General features: G+C 43.8%; 1 protein-coding gene across 11 annotated transcripts in view; it reads left to right on the forward strand.

The window, feature by feature from the left end:
* The window catches only part of SEMA4C (semaphorin 4C), a 465,016-nt gene that overhangs the window by 390,649 nt on the left and 49,426 nt on the right, over window positions 1-24,941 (forward strand). For 10 of the 11 annotated variants that reach the window (XM_075207325.1, XM_075207330.1, XM_075207327.1 and 7 more), the window contains 2 exons: window positions 17,710-17,787; window positions 20,438-20,590. In XM_075207325.1, coding sequence (XP_075063426.1) covers window positions 17,710-17,787; window positions 20,438-20,590 — 231 coding nt within the window. Of the gene's footprint in view, window positions 1-17,709; window positions 17,788-19,420; window positions 19,498-20,437; window positions 20,591-24,941 lie in introns of those variants that run through there. The other variant, XM_075207332.1, reaches the window with a different exon arrangement.

The raw sequence follows: 24,941 nt of genomic DNA on the forward strand, positions 1-24,941 counted from the left end.
TGGTTTTGGTTTTGCAAAACCGCCATTGCGTGTTTTGGTTTTGGTTTTCTTTGGTTTTGTTTTGCTATTTTGTTGGAAAATCCATGTTTTTGGGCCTAAATTAACCCAATTTAGTGCTCCAACTGTTTTAGAGATAAGTAATCTAATTGTTGAGGTAATAAATCATCCAAAAAAACAGTTTAATTCTTCGCTGGTAGGCCTTCATTTATTCTACACACAAAACAGATTGTCTTCCTCTCCATCTATGCATATTGGCAATGCAGCCATCGTCTTTGAATGTATTTTACACCCTACACTTATAGTTAAATATGAAAAGAAATGGAAAAAGCCAGTTTGGTTTCTGTCTCTCTAGGCCCCCCTCCACTTGTATAAAATACCAAAAAATTCAGCCATTATAGACTGTACAATATTAATTGACATGGAGAAAGCCAGTTTGGTTTCTGTCTCTCTAGGCTCCCCTCCACTTGTATAAAATACCAAAAAATTCAGCCGTTATAGACTGTACAATATTATGAGAAATGGACAAAGTCAGTTTGGGGTCACTCTGTCTATGACACCCTACCCTTAAGGATAAATTTCTTGACCTGCCTCTGGGATGACGATTCACCCCCAGCAGCAGCAACAGCAGCAGCAGTGGGACTAACGCTTACTTCAGAGGAATCAATAATAGTGCAGGAGTCATCCAGCCTTAAGTGGGATGCCGGGTTAACTCCGAGCGCTACTGAGGATATTGATGAGGATGGTGTGGTGGGTGTATTTTGTAGCCGTCGGGATGTCGGTGAGCGGAGGGTCTTAGCTGATGATGGAGTGCTTGTATTTTTTTGGGAAGAACTTTCAGCTTTTCCCAACACTTTGCCATGAACTCTCGTTAAATGGCGTAACATAGACGAGGTTCCAAGATGGTTAAGGTCCCTCCCTCGACTGACTGTGGCTTGACATACACTACAAATGGCTATACAATTGTTGTCTGGATTTGGGTAGAAATAATTCCACACATAAGAAGTGGATTTTTTTGTTTTATGCCCAGGCATGACAATGGCCATTTTCTTGTCACGTGCCAGAACTGCTGCCACTGGTGCAGGACTTACACAAACAACCTCATCCTCATCAACATCCTCATTAGCGCCCTCGTTGCCTACACAAATCTCCCCCTCATCCTCTTCTAATTCCAAAGTGGCATCCTCAATTTGGGTATCACCGGCTACACTCGGGCTATTAAGGCACACATCAGCAGAATGCTCATGATTAGACATCCCACTGTTGGATGGACTCTCCACAGGGATTGTTGTCATTTGTGAATCAGAGCAAACATTCTCCTCTAATGCCTCACTGTTATCTTGCAGCTCGGCTTTGACGCGTAACAGTAGTTGTGCACCAATTGTAGGCTGGGTAACTTTTTGGGATCTGCCACTAATAGCCAAAGGTGAAGGCCTCATTCTCTCTTTGCCACTGCGTGTGTAGAATGGCATGCTTGCAATTTTTTTTTTATCGTTACTTAACTTTTGCTCAGTTACACTTCTTTTTCGCTTGAATACAGTAAAAAAAAATTTGTTTTTTGTTTTTTGCACTAATTTGGAAACACTCTGTTGTTTGACATCGCCTTGGCCAGATGACGTACTGGGAACACTAACATCAGGACTGGTGACAGAACCTGGTTGCTCATTCAGATCATATGTGGACTGCTTTGAATCCATTCTGAGCGCAAACCACTGGGGAGTGCTAAAAATTATTTGGTAGATACTGCTGACAGTTATGACTTTTGACAGCCAGAAATATTAATGCACAATTAGGGAGGACACCCCAAAAGCACTGAGGAGTGCTAAAAATTATTTAGTAGATACTGCTGACAGTTATGACTTTTGACAGCCAGAAATATTAATGCACAATTAGGGAGGACACCCCAAAAGCACTGAGTAGTGCTAAAAATTATTTAGTAGATACTGCTGACAGTTATGACTTTTGACAGCCAGAAATATTAATGCACAATTAGGGAGGACACCCCAAAAGCACTGAGTAGTGCTAAAAATTATTTAGTAGATACTGCTGACAGTTATGACTTTTGACAGCCAGAAATATTAATGCACAATTAGGGAGGACACCCCAAAAGCACTGAGGAGTGCTAAAAATGATTTAGTAGATACTGCTGACAGATATGACTTTTGACAGCCAGAAATATTAATGCACAATTAGGGAGGACACCCCAAAAGCACTGAGGAGTGCTAAAAATTATTTAGTAGATACTGCTGACAGATATGACTTTTGACAGCCAGAAATATTAATGCACAATTAGGGAGGACACCCCAAAAGCACTGAGGAGTGCTAAAAATTATTTAGTAGATACTGCTGACAGTTATGACTTTTGACAGCCAGAAATATTAATGCACAATTAGGGAGGACACCCCAAAAGCACTGAGGAGTGCTAAAAATTATTTAGTAGATACTGCTGACAGTTATGACTTTTGACAGCCAGAAATATTAATGCACAATTAGGGAGGACACCCCAAAAGCACTGAGTAGTGCTAAAAATTATTTAGTAGATACTGCTGACAGTTATGACTTTTGACAGCCAGAAATATTAATGCACAATTAGGGAGGACACCCCAAAAGCACTGAGTAGTGCTAAAAATTATTTAGTAGATACTGCTGACAGTTATGACTTTTGACAGCCAGAAATATTAATGCACAATTAGGGAGGACACCCCAAAAGCACTGAGGAGTGCTAAAAATGATTTAGTAGATACTGCTGACAGATATGACTTTTGACAGCCAGAAATATTAATGCACAATTAGGGAGGACACCCCAAAAGCACTGAGGAGTGCTAAAAATTATTTAGTAGATACTGCTGACAGATATGACTTTTGACAGCCAGAAATATTAATGCACAATTAGGGAGGACACCCCAAAAGCACTGAGGAGTGCTAAAAATTATTTAGTAGATACTGCTGACAGTTATGACTTTTGACAGCCAGAAATATTAATGCACAATTAGGGAGGACACCCCAAAAGCACTGAGGAGTGCTAAAAATTATTTAGTAGATACTGCTGACAGTTATGACTTTTGACAGCCAGAAATATTAATGCACAATTAGGGAGGACACCCCAAAAGCACTGAGGAGTGCTAAAAATTATTTGGTAGATACTGCTGACAGATATGACTTTTGACAGCCAGAAATATTTATGCACAATTATGAGGGACACCCCAAAAGCGCTGGGGAGTGCCAAATATTAAGAAAAAATAATAAACCTCTATCCTCCTCTCTGCACTAGCGATTTTGGTTAGAGCAATTGCAAGAACAATATTGTATTCTCTGTCCCTGCTCTAATTAGCCTATGACTACACCCTGCTCTCTCCCTCTGTCAAATGGCGATGGATTGCTGTGGAGGCGTGTATTTATAAAGTTGAAGTATCGCGAGAACCGATCCCCGAGATCCGACGACGTCACGATGACGTTCGGCCTCGATTTGGATTCGGAACGGGCGGGAGAGTACCGAGCTGCTCAGCTCGGTACTCGGATACCCAAATTTCGGGTGGGTTCGGTTCTCGGAGAACCGGACCCGCCCATCTCTACTTATAACTGTGTATAAGTCTCAACCCCTTCCTGCTCCTATTGGCTGAAACTCCATCCTCAGATAATAGCTTCTTTGGCAAGTCACTCACCCGCATGATTTTAACTATGTTTAGTCTGATGGCCACACTTCTCTTGTCTGTTTTTGTAAATAAGCACATGCCACATGTAAAACAATGCATGACTGATCGCACAGCCCACTCAATACTTTTTACCTTTGCATTCTAGCTGGTCCATTGTGCAATATGATGTAGCACATCCCTTGTGTTTAAAACTCCCATTGTCCCATAGATTGTAAGCTTGTGAGTAGGGTTCTCTTACCTCTCTGTCTGTATGTATTACCCTGTATTGTTTTATTAATGTCTGTTCCCAATTGTAAATCGCTACGAAATTTGATGGTGCTATATAAATAAATGTTGATGATTGTAAATGATCACAAACTTTGATTCAATAGGAAAGCACTAAAATACAGTTTCCCAGGAAAATGTGCACTTATTATAGAAATGTTCTACACTATTATATTAATCTCAGTCCCATCGTCCCCATGATGCAGACTCGAAAAACGTTAAGAAAAAGAACAAATCATTTTTGTAGCTATTATAGGCCGTGTACACTGTGCTGCTGACATTTAACATGTGTACAGGCCTTCAGCATGTGACAGTGGATTCAACGTTTCCCTTTGAAGGCAATATAGGGTAAACTCAAGACTAAGGGAATCCTTAGTTTAAATGTTATTGGAATGTTAATATTTTGCATCACAGTTTTGAACTGTTGTCTTAGATTTCTCTTTGTAGAGTTCATAACACATAACAGCAATGGTTGGCAGCACCACTATAAAATGTCAATTAACGAATGTCATTGTAATTTCCCAATAATACAGTGTTTATTGCCATTAGAATAAGGCATCTGTTGGCTGTGTGATTTGCAAGTAGGAGAAAATTCCTACAAAATATGATATTTAAATATCTATTCATTTTGTTCATAGCTAGCATAACTTCACATTCAGTTTGGATTCATGAATGCTGTATTTGTAAGTAGATGGATTGCCTCATTCATCCTGATTTCAGCTACCATGTGATATTATTATAAGCTCTTTATTAGACGGCAGACCCAGGCTTCTTGCTCTCTTGGGTGGTGATGTCACCCCTCACAAGCCGCCTGCCCTAGGAGTGATGCATGGAGCTTATATCCTCCTATTACTGACAAAGGCATGGAGAATGGTTTAGAGGGCCTACTGAGTGCTCAATTCCCAGTTCTAATCATTTATTCCCTGCTTAGTGTAATTATGTATGGTGCTTGTTATTCACCACTACCTCACCCATTCTACCACCTACCAGTACTTCCTGGTGTTTTCAGGCTTTCAGCTGTATAAATAATAAGACTACTAAACAACACAAAATCCTGGCACGAACGATCATAAGTTATGTGCTAGGTAGGTGTGGAGGGACAGAAGACGCTGGAGCCGGTGCCCGTGAAGAGGGCGAAGATATCCGGCAGCGCTGTGCCCCTGGAGGGGCTGAAGAGGTCCCCGATGGTGCCCAGCTACAAGAAAGAAGAGGAGAAGTACTCACCCGTCCATCGATCCAGCGGCGGTGAGTATAACTTCTTTTTTGCAGGTCCTGTGCGCGGGGGAAGGATGAGCCAATCAGGGCTCATCTTTCCCCGCTGGCCAATCAGCGGCCGGATGCGCGAGCCAATCGCGGCTCGCGCCCGGCCATTCAAAAGATTGGCGCCGACGCGAGCCAATCAGCGCTCGCGCCGGCGGATGACGTCACGCCGGCGACTATATAAGTCGCCGGGTGGCGCCATTTTGCCAGAAGTCCGTCGGCGGAGAAGAGAGAGGACGTCTCTCCACGACGTCGAGCCAGAAGACCAGCGGCAGCGGCGGCAGGGGGCCCTTGTAAGGGCCGTGAGCTACCCTGCCGCCAGAAGACTTCTATCAAGCCACCGGAGCGGAGATCGTCGGCGGGGAGCCCTTGTCAGGGCTGAGAGCGCCCCCGCCAAGCAGCTTTCAACAGCGCCGAAGCGGAGAAGAGGCGCCGCCGGCTGGAGGGTCTGGAAGACCCGGAGGAAGAAACAGAAGACGGCGTGTCAAGTTGAGTATCCTGCGCAGAGCAGGTAAGTAGACTCAACAATAACGTCGGGCACTAGGCCCGTGGGCACAGCCGGGCACAAGGCCCGTTGGCACTGTAAAGTAGGGGCACAAGGCCCAGGGACCTGGGCACTAGGCCCCAACGTGGTAGTGGGCCAGTAGGCCATTAGTATCTGTATAAAGGGGACAAGCCCCTGTTAGTTAGAGAGGGGGACTCAGAGCCCCAGGTGTACAAGGGCACAAGGCCCTTAGGTAGTTAGGGGCCTAGAGGCCATAGGAAGGCCATAGGGCCTGGTTAGGGGCTGGTAGCCCATCTGCTATTAAGGGCACAAGGCCCTCAGTCAGTTAGGAAGGCCACAGGCCTCAGGCAGGGGCTAGGACCCCTAGGTAGTAGGGCATAAGGCCCTAGTGAGTGGGCTCAGAGCCCTGAGGTAGAGAGGGGGCTGAGGCCCAGGAAACAGAGCAGAAGGCTCTGTGTGTAGCTGGGCAGAGACCCATGGTGTGTAGGGCATAAGGCCCTGGTGGTGAGAGGTAGAGGCGTAGGAGCCTCGTGAGAGTAGGCGCGGTCCTGTGTGAGGTGAGCACACGTGGTTAGGAGGTACGGTCGAGCGTAGGCTCCCGTGGTGCTGTAGCAACCTGCTGGTTGGCTAGCAGCGGTGTGTTCGGGTAAGTAGCGGCAAAGTACTGTAGACTGTATTTATTCTGTCTGTGTGGCGAGTGTAGTTTACATTACAGTATTTTGGTGTGCTTTCTAGCTGTGTCCAGGGGCAAGACGTCAGGCCCCCATTAAAGGTAGGCTCTTGTTTCCTGTGGTTTTCCTGTGCTAACCCGTGCTGTGGGGGACAAGTGTAAGTACCAGCATACACATAGTCAGGGGAGAACACATGTAGTTTTCCTGTCCCTTAGGTCCCCGGGGTCACACTGGTACCCAGAGGGGGGTGGCTGAGTGAGTTGGTGGCAGTACAGCACACCTTGAGGCAGTTCCAGGGGCGGCCGTGGTTCTGATCAAGGGTCCTCAAGGCCGGTTCCGTGCAGGTGGACCTGTGGTTCCGGACGTAGGGACACGTGTGAGATACCCGAGTACAGGCAGTCGGGCGGTTCAGTTCGATCGGCTGTTCCGTGCGGCAGTCGGCCCGCGGGTTAGTGTGCTGTTTTACTGAGCCTCAGCCGGGCTTAAAGAACCCGTACTTAGGGCCTGTGTGTGACTCCATAGCAAGAAGGCAGCTTCTTGGTAAGACCTGGGTGAGGGGGTTAGGAACCGCCCTCCGGTTTAGGCTGTGAACACCGGCTGGTGTTCCCCGTAGCGTGTAACTAGTAGCTCCGTTAGTGCACCACATTTAGTTAGTCCTAGTGTTTGACGTAGTTGCGTTGCCGACCATTAGAACGTTGTTAGGGTCGGGTCGCCGTTGTAGCTAGTCCAGTTTGTGGGTGCCATCTTAGTTCACGGAGAGCGTAGAGGGAGGCTGTGTGTCTTGTCATCCGCAGGAGTCGGGAAGGTGCAGGAGAACCGGATCGGAAGTGGGAGTGTCCCGGTGAGTATCACGCTCGATTCCTCCTTTCGGTTAGGCCCTCACCGGCAGGTGTGTGAGGCACTTGAGGCGGGATTAGTCCTCGGATTAGTCTTGGCCTTCAGTGCCTGTAGTCCCCCGCGTCTTGGCAAGAACAAAGTGAGGAGGCGGCAAGGAGCTTGGACTGACCGTGTCCTTGTCCTTTGCCGTAGTCTCGGACAGCCCTTACCTGGTAGGCACGGCCGTAACCTCTGCCTCTATCTTAGAGGGACGTGATTGGAGGTGACTGCGGCTGCGGATCTGCTGGGATCGGATCGCAGCTGGGAAAGTGGAAGCGGACTGGAGGTGACCATCGTTTACAAGGTAAATTCTTTTGTGTGCGTCTGTCCCTGTCTTTTCCCCGCAGGGGGCGTTACATAGGTTTGGCAGGACATTGACCCTGACTCTTCAAGGAATGTAAATGCCGATATGTGCCGTATTTTGTGTAAAAAGTGCTCTGCGCATGCTCAGATGTAGACTATACACCAGGGGAGGGAAGGGCCGTATGTACGTAGTCAGTGTACAGTAACTCATGCCAAGGTCCAAGCACACACATCCATCTGATTCAAGCTCTGGGCATCTCTCAGATACGTGCCTTTCAGCCATATCACTTGCACCAGCTATAGGGCGAGTGTAAATAAGTGCAGCTGTAAATATGCATTTTATGTACAGTAGGCATTAATAACATCCTGATTTATGTATTTCATGTTAAAATATATATATATATATATATATATATATATATATATATATATATATATTTTAAATGTATATTTATTATGCTTATATTATTAACAGGTGTGAAAGTAATGAATAATAACTTTTTTAGCTGTGGATTCTGATGGGACTTTAAATATACATATGCATTGTGCGTATCCTGCAGGGTGTTTTGTCTGTCTGTATATAGAAGAGCATACTTACACCTGCACTAGGAATGTTTCTTGAGATCCTCTTCAACTTGAATACGGGCGTACCTGTGTGCAATTTCCGTCCAATTTAATTAAAAAAAGCAAATTGCGTTCACTTTGCGTTTCTTGATGAATCTGACCCATTGAGTACTAGTCAGGCAATAGCTATAAAGACCACAAGCTGTAATAATAGTTAAAAAATTGCTAAGTTATGTATTCAAGAAGTGTTAAAAAGCTTAAGCCTTTTTTATTCTTTTTCCCTGTAGATACTAACAGCAGCAGTCACTGTATTTACATACTAGAACCCTCAGTCACACCATGAATGTCCTTTAGAAATTAGCACCAGTCTTTCCTTTGATGTCCTAGTTACTAGCAGTACTACTCACTCTATTTGTGACCATGAAATATTTGCAACACTAGTCACTGTGTGCATATCCCCTAGGCATTTATATTCACTACTTCATCGGTATAGATACAAGAAGTACCAGCCACTTAGTTCATGAGAAGTAGACACTATAAACACCAGTCTCTGCATTCATGTTCACTAGATGCTTGCAGTATCACTTGCTTTATTTGTGTCCGCTAGCACCTCGATTTACTACATTTGTGTCCATTAGCACCTCGATTTACTACATTTGTGTCCACTAGCACCTCGATTCACTATATTCGTGTCCACTAGCACCTCGATTCACTACATTCGTGTCCACTGGCACCTCGATTTACTACATTTATGTCCACTGGCACCTCGATTCACTACATTTGTGTCCACTGGCACCTCGATTTACTACACTTGTGTCCACTAGATCCTAGCGACTTTACTCACTTTATTCATGTTTATTGGGTACTGTCAGTGCCACACAGTCCATTCCTACCCACTAGATACTAGCAATGCAAATCACTCCAGTCTTGCCCACTGGATGCAAACATGGCCGAATATTAGAAATAATCTTATTTTTCCCAAGATTCTAAACAGTGAATTTTTTTTTTAACAACAAGAGTAACTTTGTAAATATTCTGCAACTTTGATTTAACTATGATTATACAGAGTGCAGGAACAAACATGCTTTTGAAAGGTCTGTTTTTCCCAGATTTGCTATATGCTGTCTCCAGATACAATCCCATTTAAAAAGTAGACCCCCAAGGCAAAGTTTCTGTTACTGATATAAAAGGTTACTACATTGGTCCAAGACCTGCCATCTAAGAGATGCAGATCGGAAGTCTTTAAACTGAGGGTGGATGACATGATTCTGCATCACGCGCCAGCCACCAGTGCGCAATAACGCCTTTTGTATATATCCTGGGGGAGTCAGCTTGCATGTGTATAATGTGTACCCTAGTTAGCGGAATATTAGCGGACAGATATTTGTTTATGTAATTCACACTGAGCACTATTTGCTTAGTGTCCTAGATCAGGAACAACTAAAAACTGGGCGGGCTGTGTGTTCCATTCCATTTAAACAGGTGTCTAACAAATCCAGTTCAGTTTTTGTTGGCCCAGTTACTTAATATAGTTGTGTGTGAGTGCTAAATTAAAGTAACTAATACCCAAACCAATTAACATTCTATATGAACCCAAAAATTGCAGCTAAAGATCGGTTTAGATCAAATAGGTCTTTCTGATGGAAAATATTGATTGTATAGTAATTTCCATTCTATTGATTAGAACAGTGGTATTATTGGTGGACAGAAGTTAGATATGGCTGCTCTTGAAATCAGATCTGTGCCTTACCTCCCACATAGTCATCTCCTTATAAATATAAAGCCATAAACAAATTTGCTTAGCCACTGCTGGACACTGTGGAGGTCAACTGTCACTGCTGCTGGCATCTCTGTTCCTCCTGTGCTGATCTCTGCAGACTCCTTATCTGCCACTACTTCCGTGAATATGGGGAACAAGTGCCTTTACTCTGTGTCCAGCAGGGATTGTGATGCTAAAGAATAATATTGTGTACACAGCTACCCCTCTCTTATTCCCCCATTTGTCTCTCTCCACCCCCCACACCATCCTGTACTGCCCCTCACTCTCCTTCTCTCCCCCCTACAATCCCCTCCCCTTATTGTTTGAAATGTAATTGCAAAACATATCTGCAGTTTATATTCAGCACATAGTGAACTTCATAATGTAAAGGCACCATTGGGACAGGATTATTGATGATCTCATGTGTAGCACTTGGAAATGACATATGCCTCATACCTATATATTTATTATTGTTGCTGGATTCCTGTTGAATGTTTTTGTTCATTTGTAAACAATGTTATTAATAAACAGTATTTAAAAAAAAAAAGTATATTTAAATGTCACTACCATATTAGCCCATACCACCTCTGTTGTACCTATCTACTACTCTTTCCGTAAACTAATTCTTCCTCATGTTTCCGCTAAACCTGCTACCCTCCACTGCATGTCCTCTTGTTATCCTCTAGTATGCTTTCATCCTCTAACTTGTTAACACCCTTCATATATTCATTTTAGCACGTTCTCGTATTTATTTTTGTCCTTGATTTATAGACTCCATAATTTGTGTGCCATGTGGACATGCTTCATACATCCTCTCTACTGCTTTTATTCCATTTATTTAAAATATTGTTCCTGTTACTACCAAACTCTTGTGACATCCAGCCTCACGTGTTGACACATATCTGTCCTGGCACAGTGGTTCAGAATTGTTTGCCTAATTTGACTTGTTGATCACACAGCACTGATTACATTTTCCAGAGAGCTGAGCTGCTTAGAGAAGATTAATAAATTATGCAGGCTTGGACACATTTCTCCAAAAGTTTGGAGCCAGTGTCAAATGTTGGGAACCAGCATTTTTTAACGCACAATGTATGACTACACACAGTGTCCTAAAACAAAGTATTTAGGGGTGGTGCTACTTACATTCGCAAAATATATTTAACAGCATTTCAATTCAGACAGTTATATATTGTAAAGTTCAAATGCTTTTCAGTGGTGCAACCAAACATGATACACAGCCTATACTCCACACATATAATGCACCGACCTTTATCCCATCACACATAGCACTAGCCTGTGCCCCCATCACACACAAAGCTGTGCCCCCATCACACATAGCACTAGGCTGTGCCCCCATCACACATAGCACTAGGCTGTGCCCCCATCACACATAGCACTAGGCTGTGCCCCCATCACACATAGCACTAGCCTGTGCCCCCATCACACACAAAGCTGTGCCCCCATCACACATAGCACTAGGCTGTGCCCCCATCACACATAGCACTAGGCTGTGCCCCCATCACACATAGCACTAGCCTGTGCCCCATCACACACAAAGCTGTGCCCCATCACACATAGCACTAGGCTGTGCCCCATCACACATAGCACTAGCCTGTGCCCCCATCATACATAGCACCAGCCTGTGCCGCCATTACACACGGCACCAGCCTGTGCCCCATCACACATAGCACTAGCCTGTGCCCCATCATACATAGCACGAGGCTGTGCCCCCATCACACATAGCACAAAGCTGTGCCCCCATCACACATAGCACGAGGCTGTGCCTCAATCACACATGACACGAGGCTGTGCCCCCATCACACATGGCACTAGCCTGTGCCCTCATCACACATGGCACTAGCCTGTGCTCTCATCACACATGGCACTAGCCTGTGCCCCCATCACACATGGCACTAGCCTGTGCCCCCATCACACATAGCACTAGGCTGTGCCCCCAGCACCCACAGCATGAGCCTGTGCCCCATCACACACCGCACCAGCCTGTGGCCCCATCACACACGGCACCAGCCTGTGCCCCATCACACACGGCATCAGCCTGTGCTCCCATCACACATGGCACCAGCCTGTGCTCCCATCACACATAGCACTAGCCTGTGCCCCCATCACACATAGCACTAGGCTGTGCCTCCATCACACATAGCACTAGGCTGTGCCCCCATCACACATAGCACCAGCCTGTGCCCCCATTACACACGGCACCAGCCTGTGCCCCATCACACATAGCACTAGCCTGTGCCCCATCATACATAGCACAAGGCTGTGCCTCCATCACACATAGCACAAGGCTGTGCCCCCATCACACATAGCACGAGGCTGTGCCCCCATCACACATAGCATGAAGCTGTGCCCCCATCACACATAGCACGGGGCTGTGCCCCAATCACACATAGCACTAGCCTGTGCCCCATCATACATAGCACGAGGCTGTGCCCCATCACACATAGCACAAGGCTGTGCCCCCATCACACATAGCACGAGGCTGTGCCCCCATCACACATAGCATGAAGCTGTGCCCCCATCACACATGACACGAGGCTGTGCCCCCATTACACATGGCACTAGCCTGTGCCCTCATCACACATGGCACTAGCCTGTGCCCCCATCACACATAGCACGAGGCTGTGCCCCCATCACACATGGCATGAGCCTGTGCCCCCATCACACACGGTACCAGCCTGTGCCCCATCACACATGGCACCAGCCTGTGCCCCCATCACACACGGCACCAGCCTGTGCTCCCATCACACATGTCACCAGCCTGTGCCCCCATCACACATGGCACCAGCCTGTGCTCCCATCACACATGTCACCAGCCTGTGCCCCCATCACATATAGCACCAGCCTGTGCCCTATCACACATAGCACTAGCCTGTGCCCCCATCACACATAGCACTAGCCTGTGCCCCATCACACATAGCACGAGGCTGTGCCGTATCACACATAGCACAAGGCTGTGCCTCAATCACACATGACACAAGGCTGTGCCCCCATCACACATGGCACTAGCCTGTGCCCTCATCACACATGGCACTAGCCTGTGCCCCCATCACACATGGCACTAGGCTATGCCCCCATCACACAAAGCACTAGGCTGTGCCCCCAGCACACACAGCATGAGCCTGTGCCTCCATCACACACGGCACCAGCCTGTGCCCCATCACACATAGCACGAGGCTGTGCCCCATCACACATGGCATGAGCCTGTGCCCCCATCACACACGGCACCAGCCTGTGCCCCATCACACACGGCACCAGCCTGTGCCCCCATCACACACGGCACCAGCCTGTGCTCCCATCACACATGGCACCAGCCTGTGCCCCCATCACATATAGCACCAGCCTGTGCCCTATCACACATAGCACTAGCCTGTGCCCCATCACACATAGCACTAGCCTGTGCCCCATTACACATAGCACTAGCCTGTGCCCCATCACACATAGCACAAGGCTGTGCCTCAATCACACATGACACAAGGCTGTGCCTCAATCACACATGGCACTAGCCTGTGCCCTCATCACACATGGCACTAGCCTGTGACCCCATCACACATGGCACTAGGCTGTGCCCCCATCACACATAGCACTAGGCTGTGCCCCCAGCACACACAGCATGAGCCTGTGCCCCCATCACACACGGCACCAGCCTGTGCCCCCATCACACATAGCACTAGGCTGTGCCCCCAGCACACATAGCACTAGGCTGTGGCCCCATCACACACGGCACCAGCCTGTGGCCCCATCACACACGGCACCAGCCTGTGCCCCCATCACACACGGCATCAGCCTGTGCTCCCATCACACATGGCACCAGCCTGTGCTCCCATCACACATGGCACCAGCCTGTGCTCCCATCACATATAGCACCAGCTTGTGCCCTACCACACATAGCACTAGCCTGTGCCCCCATCACATATAGCACCAGCTTGTGCCCTATCACACATAGCAGCCTAATTTCTCACTCTTCACATTGATTTTGCACCCCAACAGATGCCATCTAGGTCAGCAAATGAATGCATTTCCCTGTAAGACCAGGTACAATTGAGCATAGGTAGGCATATAGTATCACAAAAGAAAATTTGTGCTTCAAATTTACACTTTTGCAGTTCAGAAATCTTGGTCTGAGACTGTTATAGGATCCAAGAACAAAAGTAGAAAGTTGCCCACCTAGCTGTGGTTCAACACAGATAGGTGGGAATCATGTGGCTGCACTTTACAACATTCTTGTACAAATGTGACTACTTGTCTGATGTAAACTTAATCTGGTGCTTTTCTAAAGTACCTCCATGCAGATGCTTGGAACAGGCATTTTCAGGACTGCAGTCAGAGCACCATAGGAATTCATATGCCAACAAAATAATAGGACTTCTTGCTGTCTCATTTATCTCTTAAACATAAAGAGTAAGGAGATATTGAGGTTTTCTTTACAATTTAGGCCCTTATTTATATTCTAGGGAGAAAGTGGGTGTTTTTGCTGGATTTCAGGCTTCTCCCTATACATGAAAGGGTTGCTTCCGGTTATCCTAGCGCAAGCTTCCCTATGCAATGCATGAAAATACATATAACTTAATAGGTTAATTTGTACGCTGTAACAGCTCACAGTTATGCCATAACATTGATAACATATCTAAGCATAACAAGTGCATGATCTATTTTTGTCATCATCCATTCCTTAACTATGTTGAAATGTTTGTGTCCCACCAGCTCCACTTTGTCCTGTGTATCGCTCTGCAGTGCATACAATACATTATTAGCAGCACCTTGGAGTCAGACTTGTTGTTCTTTGTAGTATAAATACTCGGTCAGTTACTGGCTTGGTGATTAGGCTTTAAGTTGGGCTTAATTAGATATGACATATCATTGTATTTGTTCAAAGACCCTGGGTGAGCAGAGGTTGGAGAGAAGCCTTCAGATTTATTGTTAGGAAGGTTTGTGTTAAATCTGACCCTCTTCTATCCAAATAACAAATATACCATTTTATATAATTAAACCACATGTATTATTGGTATTTGCTATGCTAGACCTCATTGCTACAAGGAGATTTAAAGTGATTGTAGCTACAAAAATATTTCTGTGTGAGATTGCTTTCAATGATTTTTACATTATAATTCTACATTATACTTTATAATTCTTGTTTTCCTTATGTTACTCCAATAAACAATTTATAAAAAGAGAGGTGCTCCTGAATCACCAACTGTGTGTGTGCACATGCTCTTGTCATCTGCAGAATTTAATGAGTTCCCCATATTGTGTACACTGGCAGAGCCGTAACTTAGAATTCTAGTGCCCTGGGCGAGAAAGACAAATGCCGCCCCCCTAGACCTCAATTTTAACCAAATTAATCTAAAATATTCCTAAATTGCGCCCCCCTTCAGCGTTGCGCCCTGGGCGGTCGCCCCTGTCGCACAGCCCTAGTTACGGCCCTGGTGTACAGCAATAAATAATAATCTGCATATCTCAGTTTACTTGTCAAATGAGAAATATGCATCTTCTCTTGGAGCTTTACTTAAATTGAATCTCCTAATTAGGAAAAAAAATCTCATTAGGATTTTTTTTGTTTTATAAGTGCTTAACAATGAAATTGTAAAATCTGTTTTGTGTTATTTGTCACGAGTTTAGATTTTAGCAAATTTTAGGTCTCTGTGAGGACTTGAAGATTGTTAATTATGTACTGGTTTGTAAAAACACAGATTTGAAAGAGGATGTACTTACTTTTTCATATGAATGTGGCTTCTAATGGCATTTTTCAAGTGAGCCGTTGTTCACATAAACACTCAGAGCTGAAAAGTTTGAGGGAAAAATGCTCAGAGGAATATTCTGAAAAATGTAATTTATGCTTTTTTTTTTAGCTCATCATCATCATTTATTTATATAGCACCACTGATTCCGCAGCGCTGTACAGAGAACTCAATTCACATCAGTCCCTGCCCCATTGGAGCTTACAGTCTAAATTCCCTATCGTAGACACGCAGACAGAGAGAGAGAGAGAGAGAGAGAGAAAGAGAGACTAGGGTCAATTTTAATAGCTGCACTGACAGTAGCCACTAGCCTATCTCAGGGCACTAATTATGTGTACATCATAAGATGTTTGGTCTATTTTGGGCCATGATAAAGTTTATATGTAAAGTGTATGTGTGTATAACATACCTGTCCGGTGTGTCCTTAGCAGCACCCTCAGCCAATCCTGTGCTTCTTATTGTCCACACCAAGGGCTAGATTTACTAAACTGTGGGTTTGAAAAAGTGGGGATGTTGCCTATAGCAACCAATCAGATTCTAGCTGTCATTTTTTAGAAGGTACTAAATAAATGAAAGCTAGAATCTGATTGGTTGCTGTAGGCAACATCCCTACTTTTTCAAACCCGCAGCTTAGTAAATCTAGCCCCAAGTCTTGCAGATCAGTGGCGTTAGAAGCACATGTATCTCAAAGTAAGAGAGGCTATAGAGAAGCAGGCTTGAATCATTTAAACATCCGTTATAGATTTTGGTTTCTGAGCTAGGTGCGGTTGTCTTATTGAATTACTGTTGCTGAACTTAGATGTGTCCATCTCTCCTTACAAAACAAAAAGACATTTGCTGTCAACGCTTGTCCTTATCACTGTATATCTGTGTGTGTCTAGCAAATTGAAAATATGAGGTATTAATTAATATTGGGGCAGCATGGTGGCTAAGTGGGGTAGGGACTGATGTGAATGACAAATATTCTCTCTACAGCCTTGTGGAATTGGTGATATATAAATAAATGGTGATGATGATATTTTGATCAAAACTTTTAAGCCTGCATCCTAGCATCAAGGGTACCTCATTGTATGCTGGTCCTACTCTAACATATATGTTTTAAACAGCATTAAAATATGTTAGGACTCTGCCCTTATCTTGCTTCAGCCTGCAGTACCTCAATACCACCAGAGGTGCTGCTGTTTTGCCCTTGAACATTCCACCCCACCTGCAGGAGTTAATCTCCTTCCCTGATTAGTGCCTGCACCTGTTCCACTGCTTTATATGCTTGCCTCAGTCAGTGTTCCTTGCAGTTCATTGTTTGTTCCTGGCTGTTGTTGTTTCTCTGCTAGCTCTGTGAAGAGCCTGCTCCAGTTTGTTACTTTGATTTGACTTCTGCCTGTGCTTGTGACCTGACCATCCCTGATTGTTGCCTGGGTTGACCCTTTGCCTGTTATCCCAACTATGCAGATTGCTGCCTGGACTGACCTCTTTCCTGGTATTTGACTCTGCCTTTCATCAGGAATTCTACTTCCCAGCTAAAATTTTGTGGTGTCCGCTGTCTGCTCCATTGCAGATTTACAGCTTTATCCGGCCTGCGCGGCAGCTCCGTTTCGGCTGCACTATACTATACAGCAGCCGCGGCGCTCTCAAATAAGCGTCCGCGGTGGTGGTGTATACAATACAGCACCGCCGCGGACGCTTCTTTTTTTTTACCTGCTTATTTTGTACAACCAGTTTTCCATTTATGTTGTATGGCTCACCTCTGCTCTCTTGTCTGTCACTTGGTTGCTAGTTTTACCCATATTAATGGCTAACTGCACAATAATGACCAGTGTGGTAAAAAATAATGATAACAAAATGCATTGGAGATATGCTAGAGGTTGAAGGCCCACTCTGTTAAACCCAACCAGTTTTGTATGAAAGGAGCAAGAGTCTCAAAAACTTTGCCTTGTTAGTTAAATGAGTTAAACACATGCAACATACAAATACCTCCTAAGTTAAATCTTATGTTTCCAGTTCTAAGTTAAATAGTTTAACATACAAAAATAAATTTCATTTCAATTTATAGATTTCTATAACAGGAAATATGCCTAATCCTTTTTTGTTTTGTTTTTTTTAGGCTTACTACTTGTGTCATACTCTTCTTACTTTGACCAATAATGTAGTTGGTACGGAAATTCCATCATCAGAAAATCTGGTGAGTGTATGCTTCCAATATCAAATATCTTTGTGCTATGTCGTGACGAGAGTGGAGTACCAGACACTGTTAATGAGAGGTAAAGCCTGTCTGTGACCCATTCTCATTGGCAGAAATGCTGGTAACACATTCCCTTGTGTGTGTGTGTGTGTGTGTGTGTGTATATATGTATATGTATATATGTATGTATGTATGTATATATCTATATATATATATATATATATATATATATATATATATATATATATATATATATATATATTATTTTTGTTAAAACTATATAGTTCATGAAGGAGCCACCCAGAGGACACTGAGAACTTGCACAGAGCTTTCTCCTAGAGAGAAATTTAGTCTCAATTGCATCTACTTCAGGTGCGTTCGTGGCCATATTGGACCATATATTCCCATCCATCCAGAATTCCAAGATAACCGAAAAGACTAAAAATGTATTTCTAGGAGGAAGTCTAATCATCTGTGAATGACCCTTTTGTTGAATAGGTGAAGTATGTATTGTGCATCCCTTTTATCTCTGAACTTTGGGCAGATGATCCAGGAGTATGTGAGGTAGTGGTTTGGCCCAAATCCAGCCCCAGAAGATAAGGACCACAAATCTTGGTAGCTGAGGAGCATGTGTCCCACTGATAACCAGCACCCCATATCGTGGGGACCAGAGGGGACATAAAAGACTGTGGCATGGAGCCTTCTAAGAGACTTGGAGGCTGACAGTACTAGCTGGGTGTTATGTATTCTGCTTATTCTGCTTAACTCTCTGGAACTCTTATTGCCATCTTACCATTAAGGAACAGGAGAATCTGACCTAACTGCTATACCTCCACTGACCTCTCTCCTTGTGTGTATCTGTGAGGTTTGGGTACTAAATTTCGATGATAACGGGGCAATGCAAGTATGCTCCGGCACAAGAATGTAGAAGGATTAGTAAAAACTATTGTCCTGCAGATGCATACTTGCATTGCCCACTTACCACCACCAATAATAGTGTCGCGCTTACAACTGACGTCATTCTGTGTGCCACACTATGGTTGGGTGGGCAGTACTAGCACTTCAGCTTTTTCAACAGTCAGGAATAGGAAGATGTTGGTTATAACAGTTTTGTCATCAGGATGCCGGGGCGAGTAGTGTTGGGGTTATGGTAGTCGTAGAAATGACTACCACCGAAGATACTGTTGTGATTTTTTAACCACGTTTGCTCTGCCTACCTGGTCTACCCATACTGGCTTTCCCGGTACTTCAACTTGGGTTAAATAAATCATCTAAGCAAATAGTGGGTGAAAGATGCACCCTTGTATTATATATACAAAACATACAGCACACAAAATAATAGCAAATATGCAACAATATCAGAAGGTTTACCACACTGGGAACCACACATTACTATATCACATCAGTGTCTTTGTCTCAGTCACTTTTCTACCCACATGGTAGGGACTGAGTTCAATGTCCTCCTGCTTTTTCAGATCCACAAAGAAAGCTTTTTTTTAAAACTCTTTCCACAGTGGTGCATCTTCAGATTGGCATTCACTTATCCCACAGTCCCACCTCGATTTGTGTTTCTATTTACCAGGAGTTGCCCGTAGACCTCCTCCAGTCCCCAGCTCACTTGCAGGTAGTCTGTGCTGTGTGGCTCCAGCACATCTGCAAAAGCAAGATACGACACAATGGAACAGCTGCTACCAGGGTATAGTTGCAACGGTGAGAAGACATATTAAACAACTAACAGTACACAAACAAGACATGTAGACCTAATTGTAGCAGTGTGTGCAACTCCACCTGGCATAATTTGACATAAAAGCAATATAAAACACACTTTGGGTGAGAAGGGGTGTTCGGCCTGCTAAACCCCATAGTTTCAATATCCTGACATCCCCAACTTGTCACAGTATCCCCTAAAAGCAGAGTAACATTTGGGGTTGATGACTGCATTGCTGGCAGAAGGAGAATTAGACACTAACACCTGGGATGGCTTTCTAATTATGTTTATTGTATTATATATGTTCCTTTTTTTATGTTATATGATGCACAGTGTATTGTGAATTCTTTAAAAGTTGTATATCGATGTTGAAGAATGCACTAAATAAAAAAACTTTATTGATGCTATAAGATATTCACCTAGGTGTGAAACTTTGCACCCACACTGTCAATATTGGGTATCAAACTTGTTAGGTGCTAGAGTCGTTCCTGGTTAAGTCTGGGCGCACTCTTTGCAGGATGGCACGGGTAAAAGAGCCAGTAGGGACCTAGTATTGTGACCTATGTGCTAAAATAAGAGCCTCTGTCTAGTTATCAAAATATTTATAGACTTTATTGCCGATCTAGTCCATTTATACTGGAATTGTCAATGTTAGTGAAACTGTGTGTATATGATTTTTTTTATACCCTATAGCAGGACACTTAATTTGACAATATTAATCATAGGAAAAATATTGTTCAGAATTGTTTGTACAGATTGTGGTATTTACAGAGGAGTCATTTAGTAGATTTAGACAATCAGTCTTTAACATAAATTGATGATTTTTTTGCAAATTTTCCTCCAATCTAGGAGACAGAATAACGACAGAATAAATGACATACAATATTTCTAGTTTCTGTCTTTTGCTGTTTCTAAATCTTCCATATATTGCTATTTTGACAGGGTAATCTGCATTATTTGTGTGTCAACCTGCAGAGACATATTTGTAGCAACATTCGAGAGAGCCCAATGTTCATATACCGCAGCAAACTGAAAAATTTGGCAACGTATCTTCATGTGAGATGGAAGGAGATGCTCACCTGCTCCTCACCTCAGGTAACATTGTCATCTGCATTCATTGGAGAATTCTGCTCATGGTTCCTTGTGAAGAGGTAGTTGATCGCTTACTCTCCATGATGTAGAGAATCATGTTGCTTCTATAGATAGACTGTATAGATGAGTGTCTAGAATTAAAGTCCAGGTCCAGATGAATTAAATCTCCTATTGCCTTTCTTGCTGTTCTTCACTAGTGGCGATTTCATCAGAGCCATTAAATGAACTGGGCCTTATCTGTGTGGAGTTTGTATGTTCTCCCAGTGTTTGTGTGGGTTTGCTCTGGGTGCTCCGGTTTCCTCCCACACTCCAAAGACATACTAGTAAGTTAATTGGCTGCTATTAAACTGACCTTAGCCTCTCTCTTGGTCTCTGTCTGTGTGTGTGTGTGTGTGTGTGTGTGTGTGTGTGTGTTAGGGAATTTAGACTATAAGCCCCAATGGGGCAGGGACTGATGTGAGTGAGTTCTCTGTACAGCACAGTGGAATTAGTATCGCTATATAAATAGCTGCTGCTGATGACATTGTTCCTGAAAAGGAGTATTCCAAACATATTCAACTTTGAGTGCATATTTATTTTACTGCACTCTGTTTGATACCATTTTAAAAAGCTTTATACCAAAGAACATTTCTAAACATTATAAATATAAGGAACTGTTGAGCTGATGAATTATTTCACACAGTAAGAATTGAGACATTGTTGTCCCTAAAAGGGAGTATGATAATATAAGTATCAATTTATGGTTTGACATTTTACTCTTCTATAACATTGTGTTTGGGGGTCGGTACCAGTCCTGCATAAGAATATCGCTCATGTGCAAAATATTAATGTAAAAAAGCACCAGGAGACCATCAGAAAATTACAACCCAAAATTGTCCTATAACTCCCAATACCATAGTTGAAGTTGGTTGTTAGTTTTTTTTATACTCCGAGTAATGTAGCTGGTGGATATGTGTAACTGGCACTTGGGATTGCTATCTAAGGTGAAATGTTGGCATCAATTCCTTGGCATGGGTGTTATCGGAGTAACATAGGACACCTACTATTACCTGATAATAGCTATTGGTCAATGCCATTTTGAACACTATTGGTGTTGAAATAAGGATTATCCCCAATTTTCAAAGTGGCATGGGTCATCAGCGATTATCAGGTTGTAATAGAGAATCCCAGGGGTTGGATGATCTACAACTTGCTACAAGGGGAAATAGTAAACAAATAGGCAGGTTTTTATACTTCAGAAAATAATGTTTTTCATATTTTTTAAATTATTTTTTCAGTTTTTTTCATATTTTTGTTGTTCATTAAATCATTTTCATTTTCTTACTTTTCGTACATACCATTGTATCAATATCTGCAGGGCACTCTTTAGCACTGGGGAACTTTGCCTACCCCTCTGCACATTATGGAGGCTCTCGCTAAAAACTAAGCCCCACACACTTGCCTAAGAAAGGATGTGCAGCTTCCTTATAGGAGTAGAGCAATTGCTTCTGTTTTTTGATATTGCAGGGGTGTAATGGAGCCTCGAGGCCTCCGTCTGTTTCAGGACATCTTAGGGCTTTCGCTTCCTATGTTCTGATACCAACATGACTAGCAGTGATGGTGAAAATAGGAAGCGAATTTGCTGCTCCAATAACTGTGCTTTTTCCTAAGTAATTGTGGGGAAGGAATGTAGGCAAGCTCCTAAATATTAATACAATGGTGCATATGAACATTAAAAATTATATATATGAAAAGTTTTTTACTGAAATAAAATTATAAAACACAAAGATGAAAATATAGAATTTGTTGAGGGTTAGGGTTTAAAAGAATCCCTCATGAATCAGACAGTGAATGAAGCCAGGTATGTGAGACTTAACTTGCTTGAAATCTCTAGCCCCATTTTACAAACCTGGAACTTACGTGCTTGGCATTTTAAGGGTAAATATTACCCTTCCCAACAGACTCTTTTAAGAGGTTTGGTTTTTATCATACTTTTAAAATATGTCATTTTACATTGCTGCTGTACTTTCTGTGGCTGCACAGGAAATTTGTAATGGAAATGTAGCGGAAGGGTCAGGGGAAATTCCAACATCACTTTGCCCTGCAAGTAGTGAGCGGTGAAAGAATTACTACTTTCCCTTTCTTTGGGGGTGAGCCGGCCTAAAAACAGGGGACATGGCAGTGTGACATCTGCAGGGAGTAAGTGGGAGGGATGGACAGGTGGGGAGATAGCGAGGGACGTCTGTGCATCATTGACTAGTGACGCTGCCACAAGGGAATGACGCCAGCAATCACTCAAAACAAATCTGAATTGGTCAATAGTTCGTCAACCACCGAGACCATTGATCTATAAGAAGGTTATAGCTTTGGAACCAAAACTTTAGTATGTAGATAGACATTAACTTAACAACATCTTGATTTGATTTTGTAATTTGGGCAGAGTTATCCTTCAGAAATCTGTGAAGATGTGATAACTGTGATAGCTGAATGTGCCTGCATTACTTGCACATCTTCTGACTAGTTATATCCCTGCTGAAAAGAACAGAAACCAAAACACTGTATTTCCGTTGTTTGTATTTAACAAAGGTGGCCCTAGATAATTTAGATCACTTGCTCCCGGGACCAATTAAGTAGTGGCCGCCTCAGTGCGCATCTTGGTGGACTGCGTAATATATGTGTCATACAATCATATTCATAATCGTTTAGCCACTGAGTACTAAAAACAAATAATGTAAGCTGACTGACACTTTATGACAATCCAGTCCTTTGTTACGTGTCAATTTTGCAGCGTTCAAAAGCATCGACACTCAGGAAAATGCACTGGAATTCTATGGGAAAGCTTAATAAATACATAATACACTATGCTGATGGGAATGGTGTTAGTCATATTAATGACCACCAGTATACTGACATTGGTTAAACCTCCAAAAAAACGTTGATTTCAAAAATAGCTGCAAAAAGAAAATGATGACTTACACTAAAAATGACAGCATACATCCAAGTCATTTTCTTTTTGTAGACATTCTTGAAATCGCCATATTTTTTTTGAGGTATACACAATGTCGCTATTGCCACCATCGTCAAATGGTACCCAACCCGATGGGAATGCGTTGATAAATGCACTAACAATCTGTTTAAAGAGTGGATAAAGTAGATGGTTTTGTCCAATATTTCAAATATTGTTTTTCAACAACTGTGTGAAGGAGTCTTAATACTGTAGCTAATCATCGAAGATCAGAGCTATTAAATTGAGGTGTAAAAATGGAGATAATTTGTGACAGGATGGACCGCCTATGCCACCCTGTCTGTTGAACTGGCTGGGCTTACTTTGCCACCGTTCCCTTTCGGTATCCCAAATGCGCCCTCTAACCGCAGTAGGAGGGGCTTACAATTGCTGCCACCACTGGACTCCTTACTGGCATCCAGAACCGTGTTTCCTCTGGATAACTGTCGCTGCTAATGTACCCCATTGCTGGTGTACCTGGGCTGATACCCCTGACTTCTTCCTATGGATCAGGGTTGCTGTGGATGGACCCCCCCTGGCCTATCACACTGGCCAGAGCTGCTGGGTAGCGGGCAGAGCGGTGGTACCGGAAAGCTGGGTCCAAATTTCAGAACAGCTGGGAATGGATTAGTGTTGGGTCTAATCTGTAGGTCACAGGGAGAGACAAGTTTCCAAGCAGGTCTTTGAAGCAAGTGATGTTTATTTGCTCGCCCTGGTTGAAGGTACCAGTGATCAGGTCAGATGAAACAAGAAGAAAACTTTTAATACAAAACAGCTATTTTTATACACATCTGGAGACTAGTCTTAGCAGGAGGTAATCCATCCTCCAATCTAGTCTGATTCATGCAGCCTGCATGTGAATCAACCCAGAGAGTTTAACACTTTTTTATATAGATACTAGTGGCAGGAGGGAGTGTATTTCCCCCCTGTCCACGAGCAACCAGGGAGAGGGGTGCTCAGCCCACTCTCCTCCCCTGGTCCCTGTCTGTCTGGGGCGAGCGATTTATCTTTTAAATCTCTGGCCCAAACTTACTTCCAGGGACCCTGCTCCAGGGTTTGGCTCTGCTCCCTGGATGAAAATGGTACCAGGGGAGAGCAGCCAGATCCCGGGGCAACAGCCCCTGTCCTGTCGCTAGTTGAAGCTCTTTGAGCTCCAGCAAGGGACTTAGCTTCCTGAGACCCCCAGGAGGCGCTGCACCTCCTGGAGGTGTTTGATTGCAGGAGTCTGGTGTGGAAGTCCCTCCGGGAGCCACTGAAGCTGGGGGTGAAGGATTCAGGGCTGCCTCTGCAGCCCCCGCTGGACCAGCATGGACTGGGTAAGTTCTCTTTACATTTATTTTATTTTTTTATACAATAACTTTTTATTGAATA

This window comes from Mixophyes fleayi, chromosome 4 (assembly GCF_038048845.1).
Source record: "Mixophyes fleayi isolate aMixFle1 chromosome 4, aMixFle1.hap1, whole genome shotgun sequence".
Lineage (NCBI taxonomy): Eukaryota > Metazoa > Chordata > Amphibia > Anura > Limnodynastidae > Mixophyes > Mixophyes fleayi.